Source organism: Aulonocara stuartgranti (assembly GCF_965226115.1).
Source record: "Aulonocara stuartgranti genome assembly, chromosome: 14".
NCBI lineage: Eukaryota > Metazoa > Chordata > Actinopteri > Cichliformes > Cichlidae > Aulonocara > Aulonocara stuartgranti.
In genome coordinates this window covers 39,958,816-39,986,261 of record NC_138950.1, presented here as the reverse complement: position 1 = coordinate 39,986,261, position 27,446 = coordinate 39,958,816, and the positions used below count along the sequence as shown (strand labels likewise).

The 27,446-nt window shown below is 42.4% G+C and overlaps 2 protein-coding genes across 2 annotated transcripts; one reads left to right on the top strand and one right to left on the bottom strand.

The window, feature by feature from the left end:
* The first annotated feature begins 186 nt into the window (after positions 1–186).
* sdhdb (succinate dehydrogenase complex, subunit D, integral membrane protein b) lies at positions 187–8,148 on the top strand. The gene is made up of 4 exons (XM_082504287.1): positions 187–286; positions 3,773–3,883; positions 5,435–5,585; positions 7,085–8,148. The coding sequence occupies exons 1-4, from the start codon at positions 238–240 to the stop codon at positions 7,248–7,250; spliced, it is 477 nt and encodes a 158-aa protein (XP_082360413.1). The 5' UTR covers positions 187–237; the 3' UTR covers positions 7,251–8,148.
* A 383-nt stretch (positions 8,149–8,531) lies between these two features.
* LOC309688492 (uncharacterized protein) lies at positions 8,532–25,838 on the bottom strand. Its single transcript, XM_082504286.1, has 6 exons — positions 25,773–25,838; positions 15,797–15,871; positions 15,639–15,650; positions 15,406–15,525; positions 13,875–14,014; positions 8,532–9,144 (listed from the first exon to the last, which is right to left on the bottom strand). The coding sequence occupies exons 2-6, from the start codon at positions 15,861–15,863 to the stop codon at positions 8,941–8,943; spliced, it is 543 nt and encodes a 180-aa protein (XP_082360412.1). The 5' UTR covers positions 15,864–15,871; positions 25,773–25,838; the 3' UTR covers positions 8,532–8,940.
* Positions 25,839–27,446: the final 1,608 nt, after the last annotated feature.

Here is a 27,446-nt window from a genome sequence, read left to right as displayed (position 1 = left end):
TTTCTTGTGTTGTTTTGTACAGCCACAGTTGACCACCTTCTAAAAACAGACACTTAATAGGAATGAAACAAATGTTGTAGTCCACATAGCACACCATATAATACTATTATTAGTTATTGGTATTTATTTAAAATACATAATAATTAGGTGATCATCTCGAACACCCACAATCTTTGTGACGCCACGTCGACAGGATTACATCCGGGTTACTGCCGTGACCTTGGTTGGTTGTTCATCATGGCGGCCATCGTCAGGTTGAGTTCTGTGTGCCGCAGAGGAATTAAACGTGAGTAGCGCTGCTTCTCTCCGGGGTTTATGACTGTTCTAAGCATGTGTGCTTACTTTAGGGCCGCAGTTCGACAGCAGGCCGATTTGACGGAAGTGAAGTCAAGTGTTGGCCGTAGACGAACAAATGGCGCCAGCTGCAGACTTTTCAAGATCACGGTTTCACTGAAGCATCCTGCTGTCAGTATTAGCCGCTTTATTGCTACCTGTCAGTGGCCAGCGCCAGCTAGGTATGAGTAGTGCCAAAGGCCGCTTTGCTAGCATGGTGACGTCGCTGTCGGACCGCGGCGTTATCGCTCAGCACTGTCCACCAAAGATTATTCAGAAGTTGGAGAATTATTACTTCGAAGGAAAAAGGAGGCAAAAGACCTGAATTGCAAGATTTGTAGTCAATGACAGGCCTCTTAAAAAAGTAAAATAGAAATCGGCTCCCTTCCTTTGACGTTTTAAAGAGCACAGTAAAGTTTGCGTTAGGGTAAGGCTGCTCTCGTTTGGCTGTTTGTGTGGATGATTTCCAGCTGTAATCGCACTATTACATAGCCTTCATGTGTTCATAACAAACACAAGAAAATATAAACGTTTTAAAGAATTATATACAGTGTGTGATAGTTATGATTACGCTCATTCTATCTGATTAAATTCCGCTAGTGTTCGTTGTGAAGCAGATCTTAAAATGCTTGATCTTGACTGTGAGCTAATACAGAAGCACCAGTGAACTTCCAGACCGACGCCAATATTTTCTTCTGTCTGTTCGTGCTGTTGTTGTCATCCCCCTTTGTGCCAGGAAAAAAGCATTTATTATTTAATTAAATTAAAAACACAACGCTTTCTTTCAGTTCCTCATTTATTCATTTATATTTTTCAGTTCAGATCTACGTGACATAGCAGATCATTAACACAGTGCTGCTGTGCACAAAGGGAAATGCTCCAATGCTCCATGGAGCTTGAAGGGGACAGTCTCTTAGAGTAAAGACACCACTAATTATTTTACCTTAACTGTGTGTGATGTGTCGCAGTTTAAAACTCGTGGTGTTCTGGGAGAATGTACAGTATTGAAATGGAGGACATGTAGGAAGCACTGCACTGGAGCCTATCCCAGCTGTCATAGCTGTTTTTTATTTATGAGAAAAATGAGATCCACATATGAGGACATTTGTTTTAAATTTTAATAGAAGAGTGGCAGTATAATGTCCTCGTAAGTGGATATCAGGCCCATGTAGAGCAGAATTTAGTATTTTGGTCTAGACAAGAGAACATGTGATGTCCACGTGTGGACACCAGGTCCTCGGAGGTTAAAAAATACATTTGGCATCAAAAGTAAGGAAATTTGGTTTGGGTCATTATTTCTTTGTAACAGTGCTTCTTGGCATTGAAGATGTTGGAAGACCAGTTATTTCACCTTTAATAGTACCATATTTGTAAGGAAAATACATTTTTTTTGTTGAGCAAGGAACCCATGCAATGACAATCAGATGCCTGATTAGCAGCACCTGCGAGCATGCACACTGCTCTTGTAGTTGGTTTCTGCTCCAACCACACCACGTTTAACTGATCTGTGTAGGGTCCATGCCATAGGGCAAACTAAGATGCAGTGTTATCTGCAGTGAGCCCTGGTACCATTGAAGGCCATGTTCCATCTATCAGGGGTAAATGGCCTGCATTTGTATAGCGCTTTTCTAGTCCATAGGACCCCAAAGCGCTTTACACTACATTCAGTCATCCACCCATTCACACACACATTCACACACTGGTGATGGCAGCTACATTGTAGCCACAGCTGCCCTGGGGCGCACTGACAGAGGCGAGGCTGCCGGACACAGGCGCCACCGGGCCCTCTGACCACCACCAGTAGGCAAACACGGGGTTAGTATCTAGGGGGTGTCCTAATTAGACGACGACACCACAAAAAGAGTTTCCTCACACCGTACCACTTAGGCTACGTTCACTCTGCAGGTCTTAAAGCTCAATTCCGATTTTTTTGATCAAATGCGATTTTTTTTTTTTTTTTTTTTTTTTTTTTTTTTTTTTTTGTCTGCTCGTTCACACTACAGATAAAACGTGACAGCAAACGCGCTCTAGTGTGAACGCTCAAAGCGGCCGCATGCGCAAAAGAAGGCGTCACACACAACGTGCTCTGTTTAGACCCAGAGCAACAGTGTTGTGTGACTGATGGCCTTAATATAAAGACTTGTTTCGGACTTTACGTTTCCCAATTTTGCTTTAAGTTATAAAGTTATTGTGTTATCTACATTTGGCCTAATAATGATCCTTATTGCTGTTTTAGAGGATAGCTGCAGATTTCTGTCAGAATCTGCAGATTATACATGGTAAATGGTAAATGGCCTGTATTTATATAGCGCTTTACTAGTCCCTAACCAAAGTGCTTTACATATCCAGTCACCCACCCATTCACACACACATTCACACACTGGTGATGGCAGCTACATTGTAGCCACAGCTGCCCTGGGGCGCACTGACAGAGGCGAGGCTGCCGGACACTGGCGCCACCGGGCCCTCTGACCACCACCAGTAGGCAACGGGTGAAGTGTCTTGCCCAAGGACACAACAACCGAGACTGTCCAAGCCGGGGCTCGAACCAGCAACCTTCCGATTACAAGGCGAACTCCCAACTCTTGAGCCACGATCGCCACCAGTACAAAAAAATGTTCACGTTTCTCCAACGTTGTCTTCCCAACAGTTTCACTGGATGGCCAGGAAGCGTTCGCGATGTCTTCTCCGTCGCTGATAATCGGCGTCTGTCTTGTGTCAGTGACGTAAAAGACGGATTTAATGCGACGTGACCATCAAACAGCAGTCGCTTTCTAAAACATCAGATATGTATCGGATTCAGCACCACATACCAAAGTGACCCAGGTCGGATTTGAAAATATCGGATTTGTGCCGTTCACACTGTCAGACCATGATCAGATAGATGGTCGCAGAGGGTCACAAAAGTCGGATTTGATGCGCTTTCGCCTGCAGTGTGAACGCAGCCTTGGAAACGTAGGCAGTCTGTGAAAGGTTTGCAGGACGGTTTGCCTGTTGGCTCTCTACCCACACCATCAAGAACAAACTGCTAACAGCCGATCTCCAGTCACATAGGGCAGCAGAATAAGCTGTTTGGAGTTAGCAGAGAAGATTAGGCAGGTTTTTCATGACCGCGACCCACAACTGCGTTTTGTTTACAAATGTGGGACTGTTCAGGAAATAAACAGGTTGGAAGTTTGAGTAAAGGCAAAGCTTCTTGGAAAAGATGGGAGTTTAAAAATAATTAGGTTAAAGGAGCGACGTCATACACTTGAAAACATGTCAACACACTGCCTGGTGAAACCCCGCCCCCTTGTGGTGAAATTCAGCATTGTGCAAATCCAGAAAGTACCTTTTTTAAATTTAGAAACTGAACACTCACAAAACATACACAACATTATGAGGAAAGGAAAAGTAAAGCAGCCAGATGTGTTTGTGACTTTGTGTTTTCTCTCCTCAGCTCTGTTCTATCAAAGCGCGTTGCTGGTCAGGCCGCTGGCTGTACCCCACAAACACCTGGAGCAGCCGAACCTGCTGACGGCGAGGATTCATTCGTCACAGAATCTGAAGGGTCAGTGTTGACGTAGCGCCCTGTGTGCAGGTGTTGTACAGAACGAGAGGTGCACGTAGATTATTTAAATACCACAACCTCAGAAACCTCTGTGGCAGTCATCAGCTCTGACACACTTAAATCAACATAAGCTTTCTAAGCTGCACATGTTCTACTTTTGACTCAACGTAAGTGTAGCGTGTGTGACACACATTACATTTCAACACCAGTGGAGGTCCAGTGGGGCGGTCCTGGCATCTGAGGAGCTGGTTAGCTTTCCAAGAGCAGAAAATGGCTAGTTCAGACATGTTTTGCATTAACTATAATCTTAATGGAGGGCGAGAGAGAAGCAGAATGGAGCGCTACACCCCGAGGGCGAAAGGAGGAGCCATTGCAGGCCGATTGTGTCACACGCAGTCATCACTGAGCCTGGAACAACCCTGATGCGATCGTGGTCACAGTCGGGCTTGGTCAGGGTCACGAACCTGGCAACCGCTCAGCAGGTACAGGTGTCTGAAGTGGAGCAGGATCGCTTTGGTTCCTGTTTTGGATCTTCATGGTTTCGCCCTCACGTGTGCACACAGCGTTTTTTTCCACATGAACACAGGCGGTGACATTTTGGCCTGTTTGGAGGTCATGTGGTTTACCCACGATGTGGGTCCAGAATGAAGGAGCCTTCTTTCTGTTTTTGCTCAAATGTAAAAATACGTTCATATTGAGCCAGAATATGATTCACCTTTTCTTACTTTAGTGAGTGATAGTCCTCCTTCTTTTTGTCAGAGTTTTTCTTTGGCTCTTTTGTCTCTCCAGTCCTTATATCTGATCAGTTTCACATTTGTAACGCTGCGTAACACCAACCGTGAGTCTTTCAACAAAGGCACTTAATACGTGCAAAGCAAGATAAAGAAAATAAATCCTTGGCCAATATATCACAATTTCAGGTGTTTAAATTGTATCGCCCTTAAATTCTACATCGGTTGTAACAATGTGGATTTCCAGCTTATCTTATTATAACAGAAAGGTTTCCAGTCTTTGTTATAGTGAAGAAACAATCAGTTTTCCTGTCCTGCTGAGAGAGATAAGAGAAATATGCCCGCTTCAGCCACATTAGAGGCTTTTGAGCATTAATGATGACTTTATTATTTTTAACCATAAAATCATCATTTAAAACTGCATTTACTTGGATGCCGATACAAGGACAGTGTCACAGCTCCACGTCTGGTTTGTGCAGCTTAAACAAACTGAACGTGAGAGCAGAGCTGCAGACGTTGTCACCCTCAGATTGGTGCCAAGTTCACTGCTTGCCAATGATGCTGATGGATTACTGACCATACTTGTTATCTACAATTTGTGCAACATTAGATACAAAAAACTGAAAAAATAATCGCAGAAAGATGTTCAGTAAAGACACAAGCGGCTCAGTGAAGTAGCCAAACCTAATATGCAGGAGACCCGGTCTTTCCAGTGGCATGTGTAGAATTTGAGATGCATGTGACTGAGTCAGATTGAAGTCTGCTCAGAGCTTCACATTGTTCGGCCTTCTGATGATCTGCAGTTTATCTTGCTTCACAGCGAGTTCCACCTCCAAAGCGGCCTCTCTGCACTGGACGGCAGAGCGAATGCTGAGCGTGCTGCTGCTGGCCATGGGCCCTGTCGCTTATTTCAACCCTGGTCCTGTCATCAATTACTCTCTGGCTGCTGCCCTGACCCTTCACGGACACTGGTAAGACTAGCAGTCAGCTGATCCCTGGTTTCACTTGTTTCTAAAATGTTATTGCAAATATTCGCAAGCCTCAGGTAAAATATTCCTGACGCCTGTGTTTTATTTGAACAGTAACGCTAAGCTGTCTTTTTTTAGAGCTTTCACTTCCTGAAAGCTATATAAGCTCTCGCCAGTCTGTCACAATACCAGGACACTGTCCAGGCTGCATTTATGACTGAGACAGAGAAACAATATTTCCTCATTCAGCTCTCAATACAGAGCTGGTTTATTAGGTACAGTGATTGTGTATGATTGACACGAACAATGTTTCTCTGTTTATTGACCATCATGCAGGTTTTTATCAACGTACATTTAAATGGTATACTTACCCTGGAGGTCACATAAGTATTACAACAGAAAATATAAGTTGTTTTATGCAAATTGGAGACACTTATGCTTAGCTAGCTTGGTTAATTAGAGACTGAATGGCTCAAACATAAGACGAGCTGTTACTGTGACTGTCACTGGATGAAGATTTTGCAGCTCAGAAATCATATTTTATAACGTGGATCTCAAATCTCTTTAAAAAAATTAAAGGTTTGGACAACTGCAGCAGCATTTTAGTCTAGGGCGGCTCGATTATGGCAAAAATGATGATCACGATTATTTTCACTGACATTGAGATCTCGATTATTTGACGATATTTATTTAACAATAACAATGTGTTGAATAATGACTTTAAAAAATAATATAAAATAGTGCAAATACTGATAACAGTGCAAATGTTTGCAATATAAGAAATCAATGAAAAATGTAAACATCTGTGTTTAGTGAACTTTGCAGTGTTGCTCTGTGGTGCAGCTACTGTAGCAAAGTTTACACACTGTGTCTACTTGATCCACGTCTGACTGAACCCATAATGTTTCCACACCACTGAAGGTTTTTTACCTCTTTTCAACCAACGGCAGTCACTCTCCTCTCCTAATAACTTCTGCTGAGCTTTCCGAGCTTCCCTCGGGTCCTCTTAATTGTTGTGACACGTGTTCAAAATGCAGAGAGGTGCGCTCGATTTGCCACACGGAGCAGCGCCAGAGTAAAGCACGAGGGAGGGGCTAATAATCGGCTCAGTCATTTTTAACGATCGTTGAAAGCCCAGATCGTAATCGAGATTAAAATTCGATTAATTGAGCAGCCCTACTTTAGTCCCAGCTGGAATCTCCAGTATTAGTGTGTCAGGCTGCAGAGCGAGAACTCTGTGCACGTGACGGCTGAGGCTCCTGGCTGTCATCACGTGTGCACACAGTTCATTCAGATGTTGCGTCGTGCGTGGAAACGTCAGCACGTTTATGGGGCAGTAGTTGATGCATTACTGTCATGGTCAAGTTTAGAAACACTGGTTGCACATTTTCCATGTGTGCTGTGCAGTCATTTAGAGCGCTTCAGTGTAACCCTGCTGAAGCAAAGGGAGGCCTTCTGTCTTCACTGGCTGCTCATCTTTTCCTCTGCCTGTGTTGTTGCAGGGGTCTCGGGCAGGTGTTGACAGACTACGTTCACGGGGACGCAAAGATCAAGATGGCCAACGCGGCTCTCTTCCTCCTGTCCACGATCACCTTCACTGGTCTTTGCTACTTCAACTACAACGACGTGGGCATATGCAAAGCTGTCGCCCTGCTCTGGAGCAAGTGAATATGACTGTGGGCCGGGACGCTCAGGAAGACCGAAACACTGGTCCTGGCTGCGTGTTTAACAAACGAAATCAGTGTGTTCTCTGTAAATATCATTTTGACAATATTTCATTGATTCAAAAGTGTTTGTGTTCATTGATTCTAGCTTTGTCTTTGTGCATTGATTGGGCTGTTCCTGAGTAACCGTGGAACAAATTTACGCTACAAACATGTTTTAACAACACAGCCATGACTTGATCAAGTCTTATGGAATACAGCTGTCTGAGCTCTCGTTCATTCTTTCTCATTTGCGTCCTTTGTGTGGCTGATCTCTTAAACATGTTTACTTCCAGTGTGTGCACATGCTGCCTTTTCTCTTACACTATCATCAGCAGCACACACTAACCCCTGTTTGAAAACCATTTCCATGCCCCACCTAGTGTTTTAGTGTCATTGCGACCAGGCTGTCCCTGCAACGCTGCGGCTGTACAGAGAGCCGTGGGCTCTGCTGTAGGAGCAGACAGCGTGTGCTTATATGAAGCTTTATTAATGCTCTGCTTGAAGGTTTAATAAAGGTCAGACTGGCTAAATCTTATTTTAACCTTCGAGGCAGGAACAGGACACGACTGCGTCTCTATGGGGTCATGTTATACTTTGTATGTGAATCAGTTTCTGCTGCAATCTGCAAATTTCAAAGAAACAAAAAGGCTTTAAAATAAATGTTTATTTGGATCCTAAATCAGTAAAATAAGACTTAATATGGCAGTCCATTACATTCTAATCTTGGAACATGCACTTATACACAGTACACATGTACAGTCTTTGCATGCAGCTTCCACACCAGCACTTCTTTGTGTTTGGCTGGAGTGAGTGTGATGTCACAACACCTGTGCAGTAAACATGTTTTATTCCAGCTTCCACATTTGGCGTCACTCTGTTCTTTCCATCAAGGCTCAGCTGGGGTGTACTACGGAGCAGTGGATGGGTTAGCAGGTTATGTTGAGCTTATAGAGTATACATGTCGACCCCGAGTGCGTACGTGCCACGGCTCCATTTGAACCTTTTACACTGGCCGAATATTAATAATGTCTCCTCAGAAAACTTCATCTCACATTAGTCTCGACTACTTTACAGCGCTGGTGTTGCCTTTTATGTTTATAGGATTTACAGATTTCCTCTGACGTGTTTGTCGTCTTACCCGTCATCTCCGACGGGGATTAGTCGAGCTAGCTCATGCTAACAGAGCCTGGCCGTTTTCAACTTTCTTTGAAGTACACCACTCATGACAAAACAAGAAACACAATGAAAGAAGTACAAAGCCTTTATTCTTATGTACAAATGCTAATAGCTAGATTGTTGTATGAGCTCATAGTTCTAATTTTGGGTTCAATCTGAGGTTACACGGGCCCAAACCAAACATGCATGGGTCCAACCTCACAATATTCAATGATTAACTGAATACTAACAAAATCTCAAATGAGATAAAACTCATTTCAAAGCTGTCTTTAACTAAAGATTTATGGATGGACACATTGTAACCTTAGAATGATACAACAGGGAGCATGTTGAGGTTCCAAATGGTTTGAGATCAGATTTGTTCCATTTAAATCACAAAGTGACTCTGAGTTATGACTTTAAGAAGTTGTTACATCGGATATCTGCATTCAGTCAAGTCAGATGCCTTTTTTTCATTATTTAGACAACTTCTTTAATTATTTGAGCTCAAACTCAACTCTCATGTCAACATCGTCACCTTCAGTAAGCAGGGTCAGTTTATAACGACCGTTTTCATCCACAACTCCAAGAACTTTTTTGCAATCTTCTGAGAACACAAACTTAAACCTGTTAGTTCCAGAAAGGCGCGTCTGGTAGAACAAAGCCTTGTGAGTCGTTCCAGGGATGTCTGTGGGGGGCGTCTATGGACAGACATAAGGAGAAAAAGAGTAACAATCACTGTGTCATCCTGACGCACTGCAGATCAAGTATAGTGGCCCTTTCACACGTGGAGATTAAACTGTTGTTTTCTTTTGAAGTTTTTACTGTATCAAATGTTCAGTATGTGTTTGTCACTTAATATCAGTTGGGTTGATCCTGATCAACTTACACATGAAACATGATTGTAAAGTATAATATACGCCATATTGCCAAAAGCATTGGCTCAACTGCTATCATACATACATATGAACTTGAGTGACATCCCATTCTTAAGGGGCTGCATCCTTCAGAGGCTGCATTTGAAGGCCGATTATGTCACAGCCAGGCGACGAAGGCTGCTCCAAGTGCGGCCAACAAATGCGTCCGTCACCTCCTAAAATTTGAAGGATGGGTCGGGTGTATCCTTCGTGGCCAAACCTATCCCAGAATTTCGTCTTGATGCATGCTCAATCATCCAGGTAAGTAAATCTCCAAAAGTTGATTCTGTTCATCTGGACGTAGCGTTTTGTGGGAGAAACGTTTCGTCACTCATCCAAGTGATGTCTTCAGTCTCAGCTGACTGCAGGTTTCAATCTTATAAACAGGACATTTGCATAATGACTGAAACCAGCCCACTGAAGGAACAATGGGCTGGGAGGTCAGTTCCTTAATCTTATGCAAATTCTCATTACCACTGATCAACAACCACTGACCAAAACCAAAAAAATGGCCATGAGTACCATTCACAGAGAGTTGGGGAATGGCTGCAATCACAGCGTAAGATGGTGACAGATGTACCCTTAGGCCCCTCCTCCATTCAGAGATGGTCTTTCCCTTTTCACGTAAATGGCCTCCTTGACTCGGCGCTCAAAACGGCGTTCCTCCCTGTCCAGGATGTTACATCCTCATCATTGAAAGATGATTGCAGCCATTCCCCAACATTCCCCAACTCTCTGTGAATGGTACAGGGTACGGCCATTTTCTCAGCCTCGCACTCTGTCTTCGAAGGATGCAGCCTATGAATTGACACATACCTTTAATCCATAGGTTTCAATATGATGTCAGCTAACTCTTTGCAGCTATAGCAGCTACCCCCAAGATTAAGGTGGGAATTGTTTTTTGTTTTGTTTTTTTACCATTGTTCCAGAAGTGCATTTGTGAGCCCAGAAACTAATGCTGATGAGGCCTGCTCACAGTCTGCTCTAATTTATCCCAAAGGTGTCCTGTCAAGTTGAGGTCAGAAATCTGTGCATGCCAGTCAAGTTCTTCCAAACTCCCTCAGCAAGGTCTTTATGGATCCTACTGCTGTGCAATCATGTTGGAACAGGAAGGGTCATCCTCAAACTGTTCCCACAAAATTAAGAGCGCTGAAATGTCCAAAATGTCTTGGCATGCTAAAGAGTTCCTTTGTGAGGTCAGAGACTCATTTTGGATGAGATGTCTGTGAAAGTTCCTTTGATTAGAACTAAGGTGCCGGACTCAATCGTGGACAACAACCCCACTCCACAGTCTCCTTCGTCTTCATGGAAACCCCCAAAAGTTGATTCTGTTCATCTGGACGTAGCGTTTTGTGGGAGAAACGTTTCGTCACCCATCCAGGTGACTTCTTCAGTCTCAGCTGACTGCAGGTTTCAATCTTATAAACAGGACATTTGCATAATGACTAAAACCAGCCCACTGAAGGAATAATGGGCTGGGAGGTCAGTTCCTTAATCTTAATTATGCAAAGTCTCATGACCATTGATCAAAGACCACTGATAAATGGCCATGAGTACCATTCACATTGTGACGTTTCTCCGACTGAAAACTCTACGTCCAGATGAACAGAATCAACTTTTGGGGATTTACTTAGCCGGATGATTGAGCCTGCATCAAGACGTTTCATGGAAACCCATTCCATGAAGCTCTCTACACACTGCTCTTCAGCTAATCTGACAGTCACATGAAGTTTGGAGGCACTATATGCCTCAAAATCCATTGAACCTGCTCTGTCATTTTCTGTGGCCTACCACTTTGTGGCTGAGTTCCTGAATGCAGTGATTTGAATGGGTGTGTCAATACTTCTGGTAATATATTTGTATATCAGGCAGCATTAACCGCATTACATTCAATACTGATATAATTTATATGCATATTTTATTTCTGTTAGGACTTCCAACTCCCAACTCTTGTGACAAAGTGTAATAAGTACTTGTTAAAAAAAAAAGTACATCCTTATGGTGGGGTGTAGTTTGTGGTCTGATCCACTTTAAGAGTCTGGGATATCTGGCACGTTGTTAGGGGCCTTCAGTCCCTGTACAACCTGATTTGTATTGCCGGCAGCAAGTCGGACTTGTTTCTGATAGGTGGCAGATTCCGTCAGGGATGCCCTGTCACCACTTGTGTTTATAATTATTATGGACAACATATCTAGGTGTGGTGGGAGTCTCCACGTTAGCGACCTCGGGATTTCATCTTTGCTTTTTGCCAGGTCAAGGACAAATTACTACCCCAGGAAGGACGACGTGATTAGCGACAACTTTGCCAAATGTTTTTGAAAGCAGTTGTGAATTAGGCGTGAAATCCTCTAAAACAGTGGAAAGCAGGGAGGGTTATAATAAGCTGAGAGAAGATGCTGACTATTTTACAGTAACCTGGAGTGAAGAAATAGATTGATTTATAATAAAGTGAAGACGGGGGAGATGTCAGATAGAACCTCTTTAATGAATTTAGGAAAGTTATTGTAGGCTGAAGAGGAAGAAGTGGGCATATCAAGGAGACATGGAGGCATGGAAAGCAGAGTAAGCGGGATTCGTGAGTCTGCCGATGGTGTCAACCAGGAACGATGACAATCAATGTTAAATGAACTAGTAAAATAAGATGGTTTTATTCATCTAAAGAGCTGGTTGAACATGGGTAGTAACTCCTAAGCAGGAGGAGGTAGTGAACATGGAGATCAGTGATTTCTACCTGTGGTCAGCTTTTGCACACTCTTCTGTGGTAACAGATGTGATTGGTGCTCCAGGGTGAAAGATTGGCGCTAATCTGGCTTTTATCAGTTCTCCACAGTCCAGAACTGATAAACATTGAATATTAAACCAATTAACTAGATCGTTAACATCCGAAAAATGAGGTGTAGATAGAGATTAGAGAGGAAAGCTGACAGGCCAAGAGCAAAATCCAGATCCACTGTGGGCTCACCAACATGTTGCACCAAAAGTGAATGATTTTGCAATGTTAAGATACATCTCCGTATCTATGCAGTTAGAGATTATCAGTATGTAATTTTAAGTCTCCTATCACAATGATTCTGAAAATTGCTGTAGGTGTCATGGTCCTGAGTCTGACGACTCAGTGTTTGGTGTTTCTTTATATCATCCTATGTTCTTGTTTATTCTGTTATGTCTTTTGTTTTATGCCTGCCTGTGTTCCCTCGTCTGTCCACGGTGTCTGCTTGTAAGTCTGTTAAGTTCAGTGTCTTCTCAGGTCCTCTGTGTCTGTTAGTTTCCTGTTTTATTCTGAAAGTCCTTGTCTCATGTGGGTGCATTCAGTTTACATTTCCCCTGTCTCATCAGATGGGATTTCTTCCAGCTGTGTTTCCCTCCTGTCTCCCATCCCCTGATCACTGCTGTGTGCATTTAAGCCCTGTGTGTTCTCCTGTTGCTGGTTTGTCTGCGTTCATGTCCTCCGTCATTCTGAGTGATTTCCCTGCGTCTGTCTGCGTGTCTCTGTCTCTGTCCGGTTATCATTTCAGGTTTGCTTTTTAGTTTTCCCAGTTGAGGTTACTCTGTTCTGTTTCTCGCCTTGTGTATTTGTTCCACCTCCCTCAATAAAGCCTCCTCACTTCGGAGGTGCCTGCGTTTTGGGTCCTTAAATAATTCCACACGACTGCTGCCCCAGCCGTGACCGTAGCGTTTGGGAGATCAGTATATAACAGAACGTCAAAGTGGATCTTTATGCTGACTTTAAAAAATCCAGTAATTCAAAAGAATGAAATGAGTCAAGCGTAAACTGAACTCATGTTACTCTGTTCTTCAAAGCAAGGAGCAGAGAGAGAGAGAGAGGTGGAAATCAGGTGGACTGAAAGATGTTTTACCAGCATCTAACAGCAACACTTGTTCCTGTAATCACCATCTAAACTGTTATTGGGGAAAAGCCTTGTTCAAACCACCTGTTCAACAAGTTCCAGCATGAAGAGAAGGTATGTAGCTGCCAGTCAGCGTTTAACACAGTGAAAGCCTTCAGTAACTTTACAGCAGCTAAAATGAAAGCAGACTGTTAACTTTGTGTGATGCAATATTTAAATCGGGCAGCTTGCTGAAGGCTGCCGGCAGCCATCCCATTTTATATACCTGCAACGAGCAGAGGTGAATCTAAAGGGGGCATGGAGTGCAGTAGATCCCATTTTTTCAAGGCTTTGGTAACATTGTTTTGGAATAAAAATGAACTTTATTAATTAAACTGTATTTGTTTTTAAAAATATAAAAAGGTTTTTATGGGCCAGTAAAATTACAGTTACTGATACACTGGATTCTTATTATTTTCTAAACCATCAGACTGCCCAGTTTTCTGCAGCACAGGCCAAACCACAGAGATAAGAGTATACTGCTGATTAACTTTGAATGTCAGCTTCAACGCATTGAGCAAAATGCTTCCAGTACAGATGTTATCTTTTTGTTTTTAATGTGAAATGAGATGAATATCAGAATAACTGCGAGTGCACTAAAACCAACTCGTGATTTCTTGTACTTACCATTGGTACAGCTTGAATTTTGTGCTCCTCACAACATACCACCATTGTCTGGTCATTCTTTAGGGTATATATCATGACTGGCAACTTTTCCTGATCGGTTGGAGTAGAGCTCCGATAGGTCCAGATGCAGAGTTTCTTCTCTGAAGAGGAAACAAGGACAAGCAAGAGCAGCATGTCATTCAGCTATGTCTTGTTTTAAAGAACAAAGGTGATGATATCCTGCTGTTCTGTTCGTCTATATGTGTCAGTTTGTTCTGTGCGCAAAACAGGACCAAACTGCAGCGCTCCACAAACTTATTTGTTCAGCTTTTAATGGACCGACCAATTTAAAATCCTGGGGTCACGTTTTGACAGGCAGCAGCTGTAGTGACTGCAGATTTGGACATATGGTATTATTATATCTATTATATTTGGGACTCACATTAACACTAAACTTAGCTACATGTTAGGGTTGAAATTCCACCACATTGAGAGAGACTCACTGCAGAGGCAGCTGGTCATGTTGCTGGTTGCTGTAATCATTTCTAATGTGAATCCCGCTCCACAGTGTAGACCTCTGCAGTCGTTCTACAAATGCATTGTTCACTTAAAGGTACAGTCAGTGGTCTTTACTTCCATCCACTTAAACAATTCAGGGTCGCAGGGAGCTGGAGCCTCTCCCAGCTGCCACAGGGTGAGAGGCAGGGTACCCCCTGGACAGGTCACCAGTGTGTCACAGAGCTAACACAGAGACACACAACCACTCACATATAGGTGTGAATAATCGTTTAACCTAACCCCACTAATTGCAGGTCTTTGACTGCGGGAGGAAGCCGGAGTACCGAAGAGATCCCACACAGAAACGGGAGATCATGCAAACTCCACATAGAAAGGCCCTGGCTAAAGAGTGGATTCAAACCCAGGACCTTCTTGCTGTGAGGCGACACTGCTAACCACCGTGCTGACCCTTTTTTTTTTACTTTATTAACAGTTATGCTGCGATAGGTGTAGGCTGCTGGGCGATTGCATGATGCATCGAGTACTTCTTCTTCAGTCACCTTTCTCACTCACTATGTGTTTATACATCTCTGTGCATTAAGTCATTAGCGACTTACATTACTGAATGAACAAGAAACGCTCATCACGGGAGATCGTGCATCACGGGAAGCCCCAGCAGCCGAGGCCTATTGCAATGTAATTAAGGGAGGATTTGGGGTCACCTGATCCAGCCCTGCCTGACTAAGCAGACAAATGTCCATCAACATGCGTCAACAGCTTTATTCTCTCAGCAAGTTGCTTTATTCTTAAAAAATTTCAACAATTACAATGTTGAAGAAGCTAGCGCACAAGCTCTTTTTTTTTTTTGGAATACTTTATTGATATTGATTATTGGGCACCTGGGGAGCAGTGTGTAGGGACAGTACCTTTGTTCAGGGGTATCGAACCCCTGCCCTTCTGATCATGGGGCCACCACTCTACCTACTGAGCCTGCCAAGTTCAACCAAACTGAGCTGAAAAGTCAGTAACCATAACAACAAGAACTCTGTCTTACCACAGCAGGTCTGGAGCACGAATGTGTCTTCTTGGTTTAAAATCAGGTATCCAGCACCGTTCTTGCTCTCAATGGACCAATGATACTCTCCTGACTTTCTGAAATTATCCTCCTCAAAATCTGTATTTTTGAGAGAACAACACGACGATGAGCTTCACATCACGCCTCACAATACTACTCTGCTATCATATTCTAAAATGAAATTAAAAAAGAGAAATATTAAAATCCTTTACCCGGTGAAGCCACTTTTAGATTTTCAGAGGACGCGTTCACATTTTGAAAAAAAGACAATAGAAATAAAATTTAAATAATTGTATAATTAACCTATAATAATGACATGATTAAATGTACAGACTGCGCAACTACTGAGAAAGTATAAAATGCCTTTTACCTTCAAAGTAGAAGGAATCCTCAGCTGTATCCAAAAACTCAACATTGATGCAGCTGCTGGACGCCATCAGGTAGACTAACACAAACACAGTCCTTTGTTGGTTAATGAATACGATGCACAGTAAATCCTAGTTAAAAACATTTATAACCAAAGCCACTTGTGCTGAACGCTGTGTACAGCTGTCTACACACAAGAAGTCCAAGTCCAAGTTCAACTTTATTGTCACTTCAACCATATACAGTTTAAAAATACACAGTGAGGCGAAACAACGTTCCTCCAGGAACCAAGGTGCTACAAGACAAGTTAGTGCAAAAAAAAAAAATATATATAATATATCTAGTAATAATATTGTGCAAAAGAGCATTTACAGGTTGGTGTGTGCGATGGTTTGGTGGTGTAGGTCAGTGTGTTTGCGCTTTGTGTTGTTTAGTCAGTCCAGTCTCAATGTTTTGAGGTATTTGAGTTAAGCTGAGTGATAATGTTAGTGTATGTGTGTGTGTGCGTGTTTATCAGTCAGTCCCTTTTTGCTGAGGAGACGGATGGCTTGTGGAAAAAAGCTGTTGCACAGTCTGGATGTGCGTGCCCGAATGCTTCGGTACCTTTTTCCAGATGGCAGGAGTGTAAAGAGTGTGTGAGAGGGGTGTGTCCGATCAGCCACAATGCTGGTGGCTTTGCGAATGCAGCGTGTGGTGTAGATGTCCTCAATAGAGGGTAGAGAGACCCCGATGATCTTCTCTGCTGTTCCCACTATCCGCTGTATAAGAACCAAATATCCATGCTTCCATCCATCCATTACTTCAGTGGACCTCGCTCTTATTTTGAAAATCCATTCAATAACCAGCTGGCGCTCTGGCTCTACAAAGCTCTGCATCATGTTTACACATTTTAATAAAAATGTTGGTTGCTCTTTTATCTTAGCTGCACAAAAGTAAAGGAAAGTGTTAAAAACGATGAAAACTGTCCACTGCCATCTGTCAAGGTCTCTCTGCTGACTCTTTTTTGACACACTCATTCCCTCTGTGGTGAACGCTGCTCTTGCTCTGAGTAGTTTTTCAACCAATCAGCATCCTGTCTACACACAGTATCATAACCTGTCAGGATATGGGCAGCAGACACCAAGGGGGGGTCTCATGAATTTCGTTTTGTGGCAACTTTCAAACATGATATGTTCTGTGATGTGTTGCATGCTTTAATCTCTTGATCGCTTTCTGTTGCACACGTCTTTGAAGATGTTGAAGTCAAAGTTCTTTGACTGCAAAAATGTTCACATGCAGCTAGTGTAACTGTATCTAGCAGCATGCAGGGAAAAGGATGTTATAAACTGACCATGAATATCACAAAGATAAAGCTGATAAAGAAAGTCCTTAAAGTGCATAGAATAACTGTACAGGTAAATGTGACCTGTGGCCTAAAATTCATTAAGAGTAGGAAGGAGCTATGCCATGCTTCATTCAGTGCTTTCAGTAATGGACGAGTTACCAGCTTGCTCTTTTAAAATGCATTCCCCAACAATGGAAATAAAAAAGAATCTACATTGTACTTTAAAAATACTTGAAATGTAAGAAGCAGTAAAACGTGGCACCTGGAGACAAGTTTAAACAAAAACTCTGGACATGACCTGGTTATGTGCTCAGAGTATGTTACCATGGTAATACAGCCAGGTAAAAATAGAGATACATCACTCCTCTAGAGAACAGGAACTACAAACCTCACTCTGGGGAATGTCACTTCTTCTCATCGCAACCAAACACGCACAGAGCACTATACAAATAAGTGACAAGAAAGAAAACAAAGTCCTAGTAAGGTGCACAACCTTAGCATTTATTTTCCAAGTTTCCTGAACTCTTCTGGACACATGAACAGCATTCCTTCAAAAGATCTTTGCTACTTTATTAGTAACAGTGATGAGGTAGAATAGAATAGAATTCAACTTTATTGTCATTGCACATGCACAGGTACAGGGCAACGGAATGCAGTTTGCATCCATCCAGAAGTGCTTTAGTGATATAGATATATTACAAATAGAGCTGGGCGATATGAGATTTCTTCATGTCACGATGTTTTTTTCATTTCAGGCGATAACGATATCTATCACGATATCAGCCAAATAACTATATTTGTAAGATTTAAATGTGCCGTTGCTCACAAGTAAAATGTGAAATAATCAGCAGCTTGTTTTGATTTAAATATTTATTTCCCATAATAAGTTCAACAGGGTAGATGTACTTAAGGAACATGAGACTTTTTCAGATAAATAAAGGCAAATATTGCAAACTACACAAAAGGCAGCCGCTAAAGCGTTTAAGTTTCAAAATAGAACAAACGAAACAGACTAAATTGTCAATTCCACTTAGAAACAAAATATTAATTCTAAAAATAAATCTTAGTTTGTTTTACAGAAGAACAGACAAAACTGACTAACTTTTGTCAATATCAAATAAACAGAACTAAAAGGAAATTCTCAATCTCTCCTTGTTGTATAGCTGAGCTTTTCAAACAGTTTTAACAGTTACTTTAGTCTGACAAAAGCCGAATGACGAATCAGCGCTTCCAGTCAGAGACTGAGCTGCACCGCTTTATTGTATTTCCAGACTTGCTTTCGGCACATTTACAGTGCAGCTACTCTGTTTTTGTCAGACTTGAAATAGCAGAAATACCTTCACACTACAGAACTTCTGTGGCTCTTCCGGCGTTGGAACCGTCAACTGTTTTCTCTTCGGTAACCTTCGGTCACGCTCGGTTGATGTTTCTCTAGTCGGCGCACTCATTTCCTCCATTACCGCTGGCTGCTTCCCAAACAAATACACATGTGCGGCACATAACAAGTCACGTGACGTGACGGCTGTGATTGGTTTGGCTCTGCGCTACTTAATTTGGATTGGCTGTTCTTTTTTTCTTTTTTAAAGAGGACAAGAGAGATGAGGCCTATCGCAATAGTTTAAGTCAAAGGAGCTTGCAAAGAAAAGCGTCTGGACTTCTTTAAGTTGCTTGAAGACGTTTCACCTCTCATCCGAGAAGCTTCTTCAGTTCTAAGGTCAAATGGTGGAGAGTCCCAGATATAAACCTAGTGGGAGTTTCCCCCCACAGAGGGACAAAAGGACCCCCTGATGATCCTCTAATCGCCTGAGCCAAGGTGGGAAACTGGGCGTGGGTCCCAATCAGCCAGAGTTTCGGGTGTGCTCATTGTGAAACCTGGCCCCACCTTATCATGCGAATTCCTGAGGTCAGATGGCCCAGGATGTGAGTGGGCGTTAAGGCGTCTGGGAAGGATCTCAAAACTGGATTATAGAGGGCAGAGAGTTGGTGTCGTAAACCCCCGCCTCTGTTCAAAGATGGTCGCTCACAGTGGACATAGATGGCTTCTTTCACTCCTCTTTCAAACCATCTGTCCTCTCTGTCCAAAATGTGAACATTGGCATCCTCAAAGAGTGACCTTTATCCTTAAGATGCAGATGGACTGCTGAGTCTTGTCCTGTGGAGGTGGCTCTTCTGTGTTGTGCCATGCGCTTGTGAAGTGGCTGTTTGGTCTCTCCGATGTAGAGGTCTGAGCATTCCTCGCTGCACTGTACAGCATACACCACATTATGATGTCTGTGTTTTGGCGTTTTGTCTTTCGGGTGAACCAGTTTCTGTCTGAGCGTGTTGCTGGGTCTGAAATGCACTGGGATGTCGTGCTTGGAGAAAACTCTCCTGAGTTTCTCTGATACGCCGGCTACATAGGGGATGACAATGTTGTTGCGTCTGTCCTTCTTATCCTCCCTCGCTGGTGTCTGGTCTTCTTTTCTGTGCCTCTTTGCTGACTGAGAACCTTCACAGACGCAATAGTTTAACTTTTCTATCGAGGAAAAGTTATTTCGCAACACATATCGTTATCGTTCTATCGCTCAGCTCTAATTACAATATATATTAACAATAATATAGATATGTGAGTATATTACAGAAATGGGTCCTTACTTTTCCAAGATGGCGCCAGTGTGCACGGCAAGCCGTCTTTGGGTCCGTCTTCCTGAGTGTTGTTTTCTCTTTGTTTTATTACTTTCTATATGCTTTCCGGATGTTACTGCCCTGATTGCCTATGATCGACAAACTCTTTTAAATCTTCGACCCTTGAATCACAAAAAGCCGGATCTATATTGGAACTTAGGGAATTTTTCCCAGTCTCGACCACATACTTCCGCCTGCACGGATTACCTGCCTCTTTTTACACCGCACAAGAAACGATATAGGAAACGGGGTAAGCGGAGTGGTTTTCGCGTTCGTATTAAAGCTTACCTAAAAGCACATGGAGTGATTGGCTACTGCTCCATTATTGACAACCTGTGGCCCTCCCAGCATACCTTCAGACTGTGTCGTCATCGATGGATTCGCTATGCTGGCCAGCAAGCCCATTCGGTTCTACCAGCTGAGTGTCCACCTGTATGGAGCTGGAAGCGGGCCTCTGGAGGAGGTGTGGATTACAGTAATCTTCATCGGCTGGGACATGCTCCCAGTAGCGTCAACGAGGCTACGCTCCGTATGGCACTGCTAAACACTAGGTCACTGGTGAACAAGTCCTTCGTTGTAAATGACTTTTTTCTTGCATCAAGGCTGGATGTCCTGTTTTTAACAGAGACCTGGATTCGCCCTTGTGAGTCCTCTTCCTTTTCGGAACTTCTTCCACTGGACTGTGCTTTCTTTAATTCTCCTAGGACCGCGGGCAGGGGTGGAGGGCTAGCCTCGGTTTTTAGAAGTAAATTCCGAGTGCGGCAACTGCCTCCCACCTTGCACTCCAGCTTTGAAGTACAACTACTGGAGTTGTCCGGTTCCCCCCAGACCCTCTGTGCGGTGGTGTATCGACCTCCGAAGCGCAACAAGGACTTTATCCGTGAATTTGCTGATCTTCTAGGAATTATTTTCTTAAGTTATGATCGTGTACTTATTTGTGGTGATTTTAATATTCATATATGCTGCGAGGAGGACCTATTGGCAAAGGACTTTCTTGCCCTTATTGACTCTTTTAATATTACTCAGTGGGTGAGGAAATCAACCCACATTAAAGGGCATATGCTGGACTTGGTATTGTCGTATGGACTGGACATTTGCATCACAGACATCAATGATGCTGGGATTTCGGATCATTTCCCAGTTATGTTTGATGTTCAGTCATGCAATATGGAATTGAACTCTGAGGGTCCACCGAGCCTATCACGTCCGATTAATTCTGAGGCTGTTGCTCTTTTTTCTGCGGCCTTTGCCAATTCTTTTGGTTATGAAGACATCAGTAATGCACCTCTCTCGGTTGATGGCGTAGTCAACTCTTTCATCTCTATATGTACTTCTATTTTGGATACTGTGGCTCCAGTAAAGATTCGACGCCGTAAAACCTCACGCCAACCTTGGCTAAATGAATCCATCCTCGCTCTTAGACGTGAATGTCGTCGAGCTGAGAGAAGATGGAAAAAAGATCAACTTCAGGTGTCCCTTGACATCCTGCATATGAGCCGGTCTAAATTCCAGAAGGCTGCCAAAATGGCAAAAACTTCTTTTTTATCTAACATTATTGCGAATAACAGCCATAATCCTCGAGTCCTGTTTAAAATCTTTAATTCAGTGGTTAATCCCTGTTCGGATGTTTCAGTGGGTGCCTCCCCGGCCCTCTGCGAAAAATTTCTAAATTATTTTATAGATAAAATCTCATTGTTAAGGGCCACACATTCTTTGGTAGTAAATCAAGCCCCAGCTTCTGAATGTTCAACGGTTTTCCAACAGTTCGAACCTGTGTCATTTTTTACTTTAAAGGAAATAATTAATAATCTGAGAAGCTCAAATTCTTTGCACGACATTATTCCCCCTCGTATCATTAAGGATGCATTGAATACAATCGGGTCTTGTATTTTATTTCTAATGAACTTCTCACTGTCATCTGGCTATGTTCCGACTGTCTTTAAACATGCAGTCGTGCAACCTGTCATCAAGAAAAGTACCCTTGATCGTAACATTTTAGCTAATTACAGGCCGATTTCTAAACTTCCTTTTATGTCAAAAGTCTTAGAGAAAATAGTGCTTTGGCAACTACAGACCTATTTAGAGAGAAACGGTATAAGTGATAAATTTCAGTCTGGATTTAGACCGCGTCACAGCACCGAAACTGCCCTACTAAGAGTCTTTAATGACCTTCTCTTAATTGCTGACTCTGGGCGCTCTGCGGTCTTAGTACTATTGGATTTGACCTCAGCCTTTGATATGGTTGATCATGATATCCTTTTGGCAAGATTGGAACATGTAGTAGGCCTCAAAGGAAATGTTTTATCTTGGTTTAAATCATATTTTTCTGAGAGGTCGTTCTCCGTCTCGATGGGAAAATATTCCTCTTCTTCTGCCCGTTTCCGCTGTGGTGTGTCCCAGGGCTCGGTATTGGGTCCTGTGTTGTTTTCTCTCTATATGTTGCCCTTGAGCTCCATTTTTGAAAAACACAATGTCTCTTTTCACTGTTACGCTGATGATATTCAAATCTACCTTCACCTGACTGGGGATGCTTTATCCTCACCACATCCTCTGTTTGACTGTCTGAGTGATGTCAAGGACTGGTTATCACGTAACTTTCTTACTTTAAATGGAAAGAAGACAGAAATTATTGTTTTTGACCGAAATATGCCTCTGGGACAATTGACTGACACATTTGGGCCTGTTGCTAACTACCTTACTGATACTGCCAGGAATCTTGGAGTTTTCATGGATAGTTCCTTCAAACTTGACAAACAGGTCTCTACTGTGGTAAAAACTAGCTTTCATCAACTACGCCTAATCTCTAAGGCTAAACCCTACATACCACACAAAGATATGGAGAAACTCATTCATGCTTTCATTACGTCAAGACTGGACTATTGTAACTCACTCTACTTGGGTCTACAATCTTCTCTTCTGCAGCGTCTGCAGCTGGTCCAGAATGCCGCAGCACGTCTCTTGACCGGCACTAGAAAGTTTGACTCTATCACCCCTGTTCTGAAAAATTTACACTGGCTTCCTATCAAATATCGAATTGATTTTAAAATTCTATTGTTTACTTATAAAATTTTGAACAATATGGCACCTGACTACTTAGCTGATCTCCTCTGTCTGTACAGCCCTCAGAGAGCACTAAGATCATCGGGCCAACTGCTCTTGGTGCAACCTAGGTCTCGGCTGAAGACCAGAGGAGACCGTGCCTTTGCCGTTGCTGCACCCAGGCTATGGAATACTCTCCCTCTTCATATTCGCGCGTCAGATTCCATTCAGTCTTTTAAATCACGTTTAAAAACGTATTTGTTTGATCTGGCATTTAAGGCGAATTAGGGTAATTTACATCTGGCTCTGTATTTAGATTATGTAATTATCTTATATTTTATATATTTGTAATTTATATTTTATTGTGATTTTATTTGTACTGCGATTTTAATGGAAAGCACTTTGGTGTACTTCGGTCTTAAAAATGTGCTATATAAATAAATTTTGATTGATTGATGGTATGTAGTGAGTACAAGCTGTGTACAGGCTATGAACAGGATATAAATATAAAATAAAAAACTATACAGAAATCTGAGGTCTAATGCATCAGGCCACAGGATGAGCAGGTGTTAAGTTGTGTCATTAATGTGCATTAGCGGTCACCTTGATAGAATAAATCAGCCATGCTGTAAAGGCCAGGTCAGTGCATAGACTAAAGTATTTTGTATCAATTGTAAGAAGTGAAAGTGACATCAGAGAGCCTTCACAAAGTTCAAACACTTCAGACAATGAGGCACGCCTGTCCTCTTATTATCCTGAATTTCAAGTCCATTCCAAGTTAGCTTTGGCGATGCCAAAATAAACAACTATAGGTGTCTAATCCACTGGTACAGAGAGTCAAACAGAGACGAAAGAAAGCAATAAAACACCATCCCCAAAGGTTGATTCTGTTCTCTGGATGTAGCGCTTTCAGCGGGAGAAACGTTTCGTCACTCATCCAGGTGACTTCTTCAGGTTTCCCCAACCTTATAAACAGGACACTTACATAATGACTGAAACCAGCCCACTGACTAACAATGTGCTGTGAGGTAACTAGTTTCAGTATTTATACAAATGGGCTGTTTAAAAATTGGGGAAACCTGCAGTCAGCTGAGACTAAAGGAGAATAAGTATATTAAAATATATTAATTTTAAAAAGAAAAAAATCCTAAATTAAAAGGCTTGAGTAGTGTGGTTAACAGTCAATATCTACAGGGGATTAAACGCTGGTTAAACATATTACATTCAGTTATTCTCATAGATGATAATCTGAGCAGCTGCTCAACCTGCCTGGTTTTAGAGCAGACATGGTCAGAGCTGCCGTCTTCTCAGAAGGAATACGCACACAAATTTGGAAAAGTTGGCTGGATTTGTACGAAATGAAAGGGCTGGTAATGGACAGATGCAAGGATACTGATGTTTAAACCCTCGTGTAATAAAGAAGATGGATCAATTTGTTTCACTAACTCATCTATACAAGGCATTTTATAGAGGGTACAGCAGCCGTGGCTGTTTGTCTTGGAACAACTGTGATCTCCACATTTGGACTTTTTTCTTGAAACAGACTTACAGCTTTATTCACAAAATGATCGATAATATGTGTTCTAAATGTGGCCCTAAATTCCTTTGTTGCATTCATTTGTATCTATGTTTAGATTTGACAGGGCGAGTACTGTTTGCTCTACTTGTCCTGACGAAACACCTCTGTTCTAACCGCTGCCAAATAAGACCACACTGAGAGAGAAATATATTAGACCTTATCACCTTATCATGTTTTCCATCTGAGAGTATTCAAGCCCACTTCCTTGCGCAGGGGCCATGCTAATCTTCTCTGTATCATATCCAATTTAGCGTACGTGCTTGCCAAAGCCCACTTCCACTCCATATCTACTTCTGCCAGTGCCCACCCACAGTGGTCAAGCCCACCTCTGCCCTCAGCCATCACCTTTTATTAATACTATTCCCCAAGTTGGCTCAAGGCAGTATCTTTGCCTCTTTGAAAAGTGAGAGCGCTGCAGTCATCAGACGCCCGGTGTTACAGCTGTATAACACAACACATTCAGGTGATTCCTCCTCGCGGGTTCTTCACGCGTGTCGTAGCATCACAGAAGATAAAGGCGTGTTTACAAGCCTGTTATGCCGAGCCCGATGACCCATAATGCCACACAAAAGTTCCCCCATAAAGTCAGCTTTCAGCAAACTTCAGTCTGTTTAGGATTCGTTCCTTCGGGTCAGTGTTATAACCCTCCGCCCCCCAAAAATGCTTTTTTATTCGACATGTGTGTGAATGTTTCGTGGTCCGCCATTAACCTCAGCTGATAGTCCGAATTTAGACAGCGAAAGCTTCGTGACGTTCCTGTTTATCGGTCACGGAGCTCGGAGTAAAAAAACACTAATAGCATGCATATTTACGTTTCGCCACGACTGTGACCGGACGCCTTCCAGTCACGTTTGCAGCTTCAACCATAAATAGAACCATCACATACCTTTGGAGATGCTTTGAAAACCTGCAGAAGTTGTCTTTGTCCTCGGAAGGTCTGCGCTTACTTCCCTTTGAATGGCAGAGAAATGAGCCCGTTTGTAGGAGGAGAAAGCTGCACCTCACCCCGTTACTGTGCCTTCATATGTTTCTTTCCCTCAACGTGTTACAGCGTCACACTTTCTCTGTGTGTGAGAGACGGACAGCAGGGCGGGGCTTTCAAGTCTAACGGCGGAAGTAAAAAAGGAAGGAATCGAGATTAAGTGGGAAAAAAAATCCTATTTCTTGTTTCATTTTCTCTGGTCTCAAACCAGTTCACGTCGAATTGTAACTTGATTGAATTTATGTACTGCTTACTGCCTATAAATATAGTGCAAAAGTCTTGAGTGCAGTCTTGTTGAGTCACAAACTTTCTTATAATTTTTAAAGTGGTCCTGGCAAGTACTTGTCCAGGCTTTCTGAAAGTCACTCAGAGTTTACCGGTTTTTAACTCACCGTCAGCCCAGAAGCTTACCACTTCCACGGTGTCACGCTTCCTCCTGTCCTCTCTCGCTTTCTCTCTCTGACGTGTCTGAGAATGAAATGGTGGGCGTGGTCTCTTCTATCGGGAATCAATGCAGTATTTAAACTGATATCTACCACCACCATTCCTTGCCAGAGAGCAGCAGAGTGGTTTTTAGTATATATGAAATGAGAGAGGCTCGCTGGTGGATTCAGGACCAAGTGCAAACTCATTCACTCATGTGCAGTGATTTAACAGCACCATTGTTCACTATCCGGTCGTTAAGTCTGACGTCACTAGCCGTGTCTGGGCCTAAACTCCGCTGCAGGTCCATATATCAAACGATCACTATGGCATTACTGAGAGTTAAAAACTGTCTAAAGTCTTTCATCTTTAATAAAATGATCAGCGTTCTGCTCTACCAGGTGTAACAATTGAGTTTAACATCCAGGCATCCATGAAAACGGAATTTATGACATTTAACGGAGTTAGAAGTTAGCAGGGAGTTAGCTCGCTAGCTTCTATCTAAATACAATATAGCATGTCCTGACTGCGGGGTTTTGGAAACAAATTAAAACGTACAGCTCTGTTATCACTTCCAACATAAATGAAGACAGAAAACTAAACAGCAGTGACGTTTGTACGGTTACTGAAGTTGGGCTAGCTGGTATATAATGATGTGCTACGTGACCGCTAGCGACACAGCTATGTTAGCATAATATAAACAAGCTAACTTTTTTTCACTCGATAAAAGTTAACGTGAGTGTTCTCGGTGGTCAGAAACAAATGTAATCGCATGGCAGGATGCTGTAAAAGGACCAAACTTCAGCCAGGAGAACAACTGAGATAATCCATCCACAATACAAAGTTAGTCATTCATATACTGCTGCATGGGCTGGGCTGTAGTTACATCCAGGGGCGATTCTAGGATCAGAGCTTTGGGGGTGCTGAGCACCCAGAGAGCTGCCCAGCCAGGCAAGATCAACTTTACACATCACGATGAGACATCTTCCCTGTCTCTGTCAGTCCCTGCATCCTTAAATGTCTCCAGTTGTCCCGAGTTCTCTCTGTCTGTCTCCTTGGTGCATTTAAACCCCTGTTCCTCCCTGTCCTCATCGTCTGTTATCTTCGTCTCCGCTATCAGTCACCATAATTTTACCATCTCTGTGCAAGTCTGCAAATTTCTTTATTGAATCACAAGATTCTTAAATTCATCAGGTCTCTCTGTGCCTGGGTCCTCGTCACAAAACATGACATCACTGTTTTGTACATTTTAACAATTTAATCCCACATTTGTGAAAGAAAAGCAAAACACTTTTTTAAAAGTCTGTAACAAAACCATCAAATCTGATAAAGGTTATTTAAATGCTGCTAAAGAAGAATGGATTGGAATAAAAAAATACATATGCTAACCTTCATTACTGGTTTATTAATAATGAATGATGCTCATAGTGAGTAAAAAGTAAACTGAGTGCATTTTTTGGACAGAGATTCACTTTTAATGTGTATGTATAATATAATACAGATACATAAAAAACACTCCAAAAACAGAAGAAATTATTACAAATAAATTATTAGAAAATATTAATAAAAAAACTATAAAAATGTAGGCAACTTTGCCTGTGGTAGAATGTATACAATGCATGAAAAATCTTTACTGCAGATAC